This window comes from Diaphorina citri, unplaced genomic scaffold, assembly GCF_000475195.1.
Source record: "Diaphorina citri unplaced genomic scaffold, Diaci psyllid genome assembly version 1.1 scaffold2361, whole genome shotgun sequence".
Classification (NCBI taxonomy): Eukaryota; Metazoa; Arthropoda; class Insecta; order Hemiptera; family Psyllidae; genus Diaphorina; species Diaphorina citri.
Window position 1 is genome coordinate 44,229 of NW_007379785.1, and position 9,730 is coordinate 53,958.

General features: G+C 40.5%; 1 protein-coding gene and 2 long non-coding RNA genes across 3 annotated transcripts in view; 2 read left to right on the forward strand and 1 right to left on the reverse strand.

Moving 5' to 3' along the window:
* Nucleotides 1-1,122: 1,122 nt before the first annotated feature.
* LOC103518800 (heat shock 70 kDa protein 14) overlaps nucleotides 1,123-9,730 on the forward strand; it is a 17,188-nt gene continuing 8,580 nt past the window's right edge. Inside the window, exons 1-2 of the mRNA XM_017447941.2 lie at nucleotides 1,123-1,225; nucleotides 1,549-1,665. Coding sequence (XP_017303430.1) covers nucleotides 1,603-1,665 — 63 coding nt within the window. The 5' untranslated portion in view covers nucleotides 1,123-1,225; nucleotides 1,549-1,602. The remainder of the gene's footprint in view (nucleotides 1,226-1,548; nucleotides 1,666-9,730) is intronic.
* The window catches only part of LOC113471380, a 21,320-nt gene continuing 12,903 nt past the window's right edge, over nucleotides 1,314-9,730 (reverse strand). Inside the window, exon 2 of the long non-coding RNA XR_003394104.1 lies at nucleotides 1,314-1,378. This is a non-coding gene — a long non-coding RNA (uncharacterized LOC113471380). The remainder of the gene's footprint in view (nucleotides 1,379-9,730) is intronic.
* LOC113471381 lies at nucleotides 6,760-7,655 on the forward strand. Its single transcript, XR_003394105.1, has 2 exons — nucleotides 6,760-7,075; nucleotides 7,530-7,655. It is a non-coding gene; the product is annotated as an uncharacterized LOC113471381 (long non-coding RNA).

The following is a 9,730-nucleotide window of genomic DNA, read 5'->3' on the forward strand; positions in this document are numbered from 1 at the left end:
GTACAGATGTAACATCGCATTTGGTTCTCGTTTTTTTGTAAAGGTTTAGGTGTTCTCCCGAAGCGAGATTTTTGAGAGAATTTTCCACAATTCGAAGATTTTAACCTGTAGCTTTCCCAATTTGTTGTAAAGTATGCTTTTCCGAGTTTTTCCACCCTAAATGTGTTATTAAAGTACAATAAACAACAGTCCTTTGTGTAATCCATATCTCAGACTTGTGTGTTTCATTTTCTACTTGCGAATACGTCATACATTTTCTGTGGGCAATCCACAACATCTGGCGACCGTGTGACAGGACAAGGAGAGGACAGCGTGGGTCCTCACGTATTTGTAAGTAGAATCTATAGCAGAATTCAGTTATCCAATTATGGCTTTGAGTTCCCTGAAGAAGGAGAGGACGGTTTTGAGGTCATCATTGACCAAAGCATCTAGCAAGGTGCAAAGTATACTCTCCAAAGAAAGGCTTGACGATGGGGACAAGGAGACACTGTATTCAAACATGGAACTTATGAATCTGAGATATGATGAACTAGGCACAAAGGACGCAGCAATCAGACAGTTGCTTGCTGAAGATGACGGTGTGGATGACGCAACACTTGTTGATGAGCAGGAGAAGGTAGATTTTTACACTACACTCTACTTGCAAGTGAAGAAGCAGGTTGGCCGGTTAAACGATGAGGATCTTCCTAATGATGGCAGCATCCAGACCAACCATTGCACTTCAAGTGTTGATGAGCATGCAGGAGCTACAAAGGTTAAACTTCCTGTTCTAAAGCTTAAGGAATTCAATGGAGAGTTGAAGGAATGGCTGCCATTCTGGGCTCAATTCAAGAAGGTACACGAGAACCCAGAGATGGCTGATGTGGACAAGTTGGGATACCTCTCAATGGCAATGGTGAAAGGATCGGTAGCCTGTAGTTTAGTAGAGAGTTTCCCAGCGACGGGTGAAATGTACCCGGAAGTTATCAAGGCCCTTAAGGCTAGGTTTGGTAGGCCTGATTTATTGACAGAATTGTATATTCGTCAGTTGTTAACTATTATATTATTGAACTGCCCATAAACTGCCCGAGCAGTGAGCAACAGCGCGGCAAATTTTGAAAATTTGGAGCACATTCCTTTGGTAAAAAAAATGCAGTTTTTTACTTTTTAGCCTGGAATTTCATGCTTTCTGAAATATTTTTGCAAGTTTAGAACTTTGATGTGAATTTTACTATTGACCTGTTCTATTGTTGTTGGAAATCGCCAACGAACAGATCGTGTATAAGCACCTTGGACGGGCTCATACGAGCCTCTTTGGATTTGAAATGTTTTTAGTTTGGTTAGTACAATGTAAACATTAAGATTTTGGAGAGATTTTCCACAATTCGAAGATTTTGACCTGTAGCTTTCCCAATTTGTTGTAAAGTATGCTTTTCCGAGTTTTTCCACCCTAAATGTGTTATTAAAGTACAATAAACAACAGTCCTTTGTGTAATCCATATCTCAGACTTGTGTGTTTCATTTTCTACTTGCGAATACGTCAAACATTTCTGTGGGCAATCCACAACAATTGTAATCAATTCTTTTACACGAGATTAGAATCATTTCCTCTGTGCTTTCGCCATGTCTAAAACTGTGTTTGGTCTATACTTGGGTAATTCCAGTGCCAGTATTGGGATATGCAGGGTAAGTGTTCACCCAAATGCAGAACCCACGTCCGTGGAAAAGAAAAGCTCCTTTTTGTGTTTAACCTAACCCTATAGTAACACTAATCACTGCTGTAATGGAGGAGTTGCAAATGGGTAAAAATTTTAAATAAATGGTTGATTCCTATGTAAAAAGTTGGGAAAAATCCAAATCTGAGGTCAAAGCTAAATATTATGGTCAAGTCCGTGCAGAAGTCAAGTCCGTGGAAAAGAAAAGCTCCTTTTTGTATTTAACCTAACCCTATAATAACAATGATCACTGCTCTAATTGTGAAAACTCCTTCTTGCGTTTAACCTAACCCTATAATAACACTGGTCACTGCTCGTTTGTGCCAGTTCCCTTGGTAGCAATATTCCACAGACGTGACTTCTGCACAAGTACTGTACTAATGTACTTTTAAGGTAAGTAATAGTTGGTTATGAAGCTCTATAACTACCATCACACTAGTTTCAAATCTCAGTAGAACTGACTCAGAAAATGGGCTCCTTCTGGTCTTCCTAATGTCCAATAGGTCTCAACATTCACATCTCAACATTAGTCTGTAGATCTATGGATAACTGCTTCCTGCTTCTGTTGCAAATATTGTTTAATTCTTCAAAATTGAAATGACACCACTGGTGGCTTCTTATTTAGATTAGTTAGGTACTCAATGGTTGTAAAACTTTGAATAATTCCAAACACCTAGCAAAAAAGCAAGTTTTGATCTCAGCACAGAAAAAATATAGGTAAGAAATAAGGGGATTGAACCTTAGAACTTGGATATGTAAGCCTAGTGTGTTACCCAGTCAGACACATGACTACTTTTAATAACAAATCTCTCTTTACAGGATGGCAAAGTGGAAATTCTAGCCAATGAGGCAGGTGATCGAGTAACACCTGCTGTTGTATGACAATGGAGAGGGGTCCAGGGTCCTTTCAAAAAGTAATAAGAAATTAAATTATTACATTAAAATCTGTCAATTCAGTCATCAATCAAAAGGAAAATTAAAAAATTACTAAAATTTTAATCACAAATCACTTATCACAGGATTCTGAGGATTCACAGGAATCAAATCAAGAACCAATCGAATCATCAGCCAGGAACAACCAGGAACCAGGATCAACTATTTTTGTTCACCAAGGTAAACACCAATGAGAGCACGAAGAAGAACATTCCATTCATTTGATTGGTTAGAATACTGCGCTGTTGCCAAACCAAAGTAGGCGTTTGTTGTCTCGAAGATTTGGCTTAGCACCATTTTCTAATAGCACCCTGTATGTGAGAAATAAATGGAGAATATGAACAACCTAAGTCATTTAGTCCCATTGTCAGCTCCCATGGCGTAGTGGTCACTGCACTCGCCTTGCACGCGGGAGACCCGGGTTCGATTCCCTGTGGGGTCAAGAAATTTGTATCATGGAAATGATTGATTCCGTGACTGGGCTGTTGCAGGGCCCACTCAGCCTCGTGAGGAAAATGAGTAGTTATGACATATAAATGCGCATAGCGACCGGTGCCAGCATGATAGGTAAACATTGGATTTTAGGATTATTGAGATACATATGTATTGGGAAAATCCTACAATGCTGCAGTGAGCACCAAAGTTGTGACATAATAACACAAAGAAACTGCATTTACATTTAGTCCCATTGAAGCAGAGTAGCCTCTGTCGGGATAAAATCCACCCTGCGCGGGAATAGAACCCGCGACCATGCTTACAAGGTAGATGTGCTACTGCTACCCTTCAAGCTAATTAGACTGGCTGTATATAATCTTCTTTCCAATTTTCAAGCCTATCCTACTGGCCAGCCTAGTTAGCTTAGTTGATAGTGCGTCTACCTTGTAAGTCCTAGGCCGCGAGTTTGATTCCCTCCCGAGGGGGATTTTATCCTGATGGGATAATGTTCGTTCTCGGAACGGCTGGCTTTCTCCCATCCTGTCTTCCTTCTCTCTTCGACTTGGGGACAGTAAAACCTTAGCAGTTACAGTTCCCTCTATCCAAAATCTTGGGAAAAAAAGGCCTAGCCCTGAGTGTAACCACCATCTCAGGATACATTCAGCTGGTTTCCTACGTACTTGACACTGTCTGTGTATCCTTTGGAAGCGGCCTTGTGCAATGCTGTCCTGTTGCATTCATCAGTAATATTTGGATCCACACCTCGATGAATCATGATGAGCAATTTCTCCGAATTATTTGTACATGCTGCCTGATGAAATGAGCACTGGAATGAGAATAAAATTAGTTTATTGGTATTAGAAGAAACTGCGGGGGAGCGGGAATTTTTCGCCGCGTCGAAGGAGAGTTTCCCGGGTAGATTATCGGGGTCTAGGCTGAGCGTGGCGGGGCGGATGTAGCCGCTTGACTCCGCCTGGGGTGGGTCTGTTCGCCAACCTGCCCCCGGACGAGACTTCTGTTTCCGCTCGATGAAGAGGAGCAGCATGTCGATGACCTGAAAGAAAGATGGTTTTATTTTTTATTAATTTAAAAACTAATTAGAACAATTCATTGTTAAAAGGTTGGGATTATAGATGGAATAAATTTTAAATAAATTAACTCGCTTCCATACCTATGTAAATATTCTTCTTCTTCCTCGCCTTTCTCCGTGTACAGACGGGGTCAGCGTTTTTCGTCAGTCTCTCAGTCAGCCCTAGGGTGTAAAGTAACCCATGTAAATATAGCATGGAAAAAAAATTCATTTTACTAAACATAAAGTTATGTAAGTAAACTTTGTCCTCTTTCATCTACACGTTCATGTAGGTAGCTCTAGCCTCTAGGTCAGGGTTGTCCAACCCGCGGCCCGCGAAAGCCCACAAAAACCCGTGTAGAAGGCCCCACCTGTGAGTTGAATTTTTAACTTTGCGGCCCGCCAACTCTCTACCTTGGTTTCTTGTGGCCCTCGGGTGCGCAAAGGTTGGACAACCCTGCTCTAGGTACACATTACTTCTAGCTACTTGTACTTGAGGATTTAAAAATAATACTCTTGAATGGAAGGTAACCACTAGGCGAGGTTACCGCCGGAGGCATTCTCTACCATCTAACCCTTAGAGATCCATTATTATGTGGTCAAATTAAAAAAAAAAAAATCCGTGCCTCGGCTGGGATCAAACCCACACCCTCCTGTTTACCAGGCGAGCGTCTTGACCCCTACGCCGAGGTAGGTATCTATATCTCACACCTTAAGTATTTCTGTCTTGAGGGTTTCAATGGAGGAGGACTGTTTGGATTTGGCGAGGATCTTAAGTTTGGATTGTGCCAGCTGGAGTGGGGAACGGCCAGAGAAGTCGGTGCTACTCGCGTCACAGCCTGTGGGTTGGGGCGATAGAACGAAATAAACATTAACAGAATTGATTGATTTTTCCTTTATTTATATAAACTTTTTCTAAAATCGATAATAGTTCGGTATTCTTGATAACGAAATAATGCTATACATTTATCACCTCGTATTAGGGAGAATACTTCCTTTTATCACCTCTAATACTGCCTTGTATCATCTCATAAGAAAGGAGAATACTCCTGAGGAGTATACATAACTTAAGTATTCCAAAAAGGCTTATTCTTGCAATGACTGGCTTTTTCCTATCCTGACCTCCTTTGCTCTCCGATTTCGGGACGATAGGACCTCCGCTCCGTTGTTACAGTTCCTTCTGCCATTTTCTATTATTTTAAGGAATCCAATGTTTTAAGGAAGAAATTTTAAGGAAGGAATTTCCTAGGATACCCATGTGTACACTTGTGCATGTACACATACGTAGGTATTCCTCTTACCATGTTTAAGAAGTAGTGTGATCACATCGATATGATTGGTGCAGGCAGCCAAGTGAAGAGCAGTGTTGCCAACGTTGTCTCGAATACAGATGAATGATCAGTGCAGTCATTGCTTTCACACTCTGCCTCAATCCCAGAGTCTATGGAAGTCATTCTCAACATTCAGCTGAGAACTGGTTTTAATAACAATACCCTAGAAGGGAAAAGGTGGTGAGTTTTGCACCTTACACAGAAATTAATCTTGATAATTAATTTATTATCACTGAAGAAATTCTTTATTAGACAATGGAGAGGGGTCCTTTCAAAAAGTAATAACTTAATAAGAAATTAAATTATTACAATATTACATTAAAATCAGTCATCAAAAAGAAAATTAAAAAATTACTAAAATTTTAATCAAAATCACTTATCACAGGAATCAAATCAAGAACCAATCAAGAATCACCAGCCAGGAACAACCAGGATCAAGTGATCAACACCAAGGTGACCAAGGTAGTAAACACCAATGAGAGCACGAAGAAGAACATTCCATTCATTTGATTGGTTAGAATACTGCGCTGTTGCCAAACCAAAGCAATTATTACAATATTACATTAAAATCAGTCATCAAGAGGAAAATTAAAAAATTACTAAAATTTTAATCAAAATCACTTATCACAGGAATCAAATCAAGAATCACCAGCCAGGAACAACCAGGATCAAGTGATCAACACCAAGGTAGTAAACACCAATGAGAGCACGAAGAAGAACATTCCATTCATTTGATTGGTTAGAATACTGCGCTGTTGCCAAACCAAAGTAGGCGTTTTCTACGCCTTAAATTTCTTATCGCAAAAACGCTCCTTGGAGAAAACATGAAAAAATAAATTTTAAAAATTAAATTATGGGAAAATACCAAGGTAATCAAATAAAAAATTAATTTTAAGCTTATATGGAATCCAAAAATTATATTTCTTCCCAAACTCCTATCAAAATGAAAAATAAAAATTTTCCACTGTGGAATAGAGCGCAAAAAGAATCGTGTGAACGCGGTTTTCAAATCCGCTCTTTGAACTGCCCATAAACTGCCCGAGCAGTGAGCAACAGCGCGGCAAATTTTGAAAATTTGGAGCACATTCCTTTGGTAAAAAAAATGCATTAATGGAAAGTGGGCCTGGACTACAGAACAAAGGTTGAGAATTTTTCTACCTTTGAGTTGCAGGGTTCTCTTGAAGGTTACTCATCCACCCAAGACACTGATCTTTTATTTCACTCTGAGCCTTTGAGATATATTACCAGGGCGGCCTTTGAAGTCTTTGTCTCTTATATCCTGTTCTTAATTATTGTAATTTCTTAATTGACAAATAATGTATACCTTAGGTACAGAGAATCTTAATTGTAATAAACAAATACAATAATATGTTTCCCATCAGGTGCTTCTCATTGGCGGTCCACTGAAGATACCTAAGTTCCAATCTCACATCAAGTCCCTGTTCCCCCTGGCGGAATGTCCGGGAACTACCAGTATTAATCCAGATGAAATACTAGCAGCTGGGGCAGCTAGACAAGCTGGATTCCTAGTGGATATATTTAGCGATTTCCAGAAGCACTTGCCTGAACCCAACACGGATGTGTTTGTTATTGGGAATGACATTTCGGTCGAGGTAAGAGACCACATAACTTTCTATAGAGTAGCTGGATTCCTAGTGGATATATTCAGCGAAATACTAGCAGCTGGGGCAGCTAGACAAGCTGGATTCCTAGTGGATATATTCAGCGATTTCCAGAAGCACTTGCCTGAACCCAACACGGATGTGTTTGTTATTGGGAATGACATTTCTGTCGAGGTAAGAGACTACACAACTTTCTATGGAGTAGCTGGATTCCTAGTGGATATATTTAGCGAAATACTAGCAGTTGGGGCAGCTAGACAAGCTGAATTCCTAGGGCATATATTTAGCAATTTCCAGGAACATTTGCCTGAACCCAATACGGATGTGTTTGTTATTGGGAATGACATTTCCGTCGAGGTAAGTTTCATTCTTTTCTGGTTTTCTCTGGTGGACTTCATTGGTTTTAACATAATATATTTTACCCTTTTTGTTGCTCCTTTCGCAGGTTTTAGATGTGAACTGTGAGGCGATTAAGTTTGAACAGCACCGGCCTTTGCCGTGCAGTCAGAAAGTGGCGCTCGGCGCGCTAAACCTGTCCAAGTTGAATGTTAGCGCGACTCAAGTTACCCCGAGCGGAGCGCAACTGAAGGGCAATGTAGTGTTTGAGAACATTACCGCGGGCGTTGTATTGACGCTGTCTGTACATGTCACTATGTAAGTTGGAATAGTTTTATTGAAGCCCCCCCCAACCAGGTTTGTTAGATTGGAGGGTAGCACGTACGCCTGCCTTGTAAGCGCTAGGTTGCGGGTTCGACTTCCGCCCGGGCGTACTTTGATTTCAGGACGATAAGACCTCAGGCGCTCGGTGTAATGCTATGCCCTGTATCAAACCTTTTTTTTTCAATAGGTTCCTCATAGTGAACATAGTGAACAATCAAACCTTTTTTTTTTCTTCAATAGGTTCCTCATAGTGAACAATCTCTATTTCTGAAAGGGTTTTAATTAGAAGTAGAAGAGACACATAGGGCCAAGCGGTGCTTCAAACTTTTGACATGACGTTCGCGCACCTCGATCTAAATTTTTGTTCTGAGTGTAGACACAGGCTTAAAAAATCTGTGAAATCATTTCACGTTTTCCTGTATCAAACCTCTTTTTTTTGTCAATAGGTCCCTCATAGTGAACAATCTCTATTTCTGAAAGGGTTTTAATTAGAAGTAGAAGAGACACATAGGGCCAAGTGGTGCTTCAAACTCTTGACATGACGTTCGCGCACCTCGATCTAAATTTTCTGAGTGTAGACACAGGCTTAAAAAATCTGTGAAATCATTTCACGTTTTGTTTTTCAGAGATAACAAACTGAACCTCGAGCTATGGGATAACAATACACCTGCCCATCTGATACAGAGTCATCCATTAGAATTGGTTGAAGCTGTCTAGAATGCTACCAGAGAATGAATGGAAAACTACCATCTCATATGCCTAACTCCATACACAAAAAAGTCCAATCTGAGGCTTAGGTGTAGGGGCAAACAGCCCTAAAGAATGGGTTAAGCTTCTACGAAAAACATCTGATATGGATACCTGAAACCTATGACCTTCATTTTAAAGGTTTCTCTCTGCTTTTGAAGAATAAGCACAAGTCCTTATAATGGTTGACTGCGGTTCAGGACGAGCCAATTAAACATAAATGGATACCTGAGACCTATGACCCTCATTTTAAAGGTTTCTCTCTGCTTTTGAAGAATAAGCACAAGTACATCTCATATGCTTAACTCCATACACAAAAAAATCCAATCTGAGGCTTAGGTGTAGGGGCTAACAGCCCTAAAGAATGGGTCAAGCTTCTACGAAAAACATCTGATAAAATGGATACCTGAGACCTATGACCCTTATTTTAAAGGTTTCTCTCTGCTTTTGAAGAATAAGCCCAAGTCCTTATAATGGTTGACTGCGGTTCAGGACGAGCCAATTAAACATGACTAAAGCCAGCCTAGTTAGCTTAGTTGGTAGTGCGTCTGCCTTGTAAGCGCTAGGCCGCGGGTTCGATTCCCGCCCGGGGCGGATTTATCCTGATGGGATAATGTTCGTTCTCGGAACGGCTGGCTTTCTCCTATCCTGTCTTCCTTCTCTCTTCGATTTCGGGACGATAAGACCACAGCAGTTACAGTTCCCTCTGTCAAACCTCTTAAAAAAAATAAAAATAAGTCTCACTCGGTACTGGGAATCAAAGTCAATACAAAAAAAAATATACCAAGATTGTATCCTGAACCATACATAAATCAACTACAACTAGATGTCTATACCTATATCAGGCGTAAACTTACGTGTATATTACCATCATGTATGTGATATGCGCTTCCTGCGTAAATTTATCCTTCACTATATGTATATTTCGAGACTGAGTTAGCTTTATGATAAGTTCGTTCCAAAACTCTCAAATCACAAGGCTTCTCTCACATGTTCCAAAGAAAAATAGATGGGCGCCCTGAACATCCATTCCGCCACTATTCATAAAATGGGGTGTACGAGTATACACACAACACACTAAGGGCCTAATTACCCCCCCCCTCCCACTCGCCACCCTGTAATGGGCGGGGGGGGTGATTTATAACGAAGGCCGGGTAGTATACAGGGTGTCCCCAAAAGAAAAATCTATGGGACTCTGTAAATAATGTGTAATTGAAATGCACCGAAAGTACCTAGGTA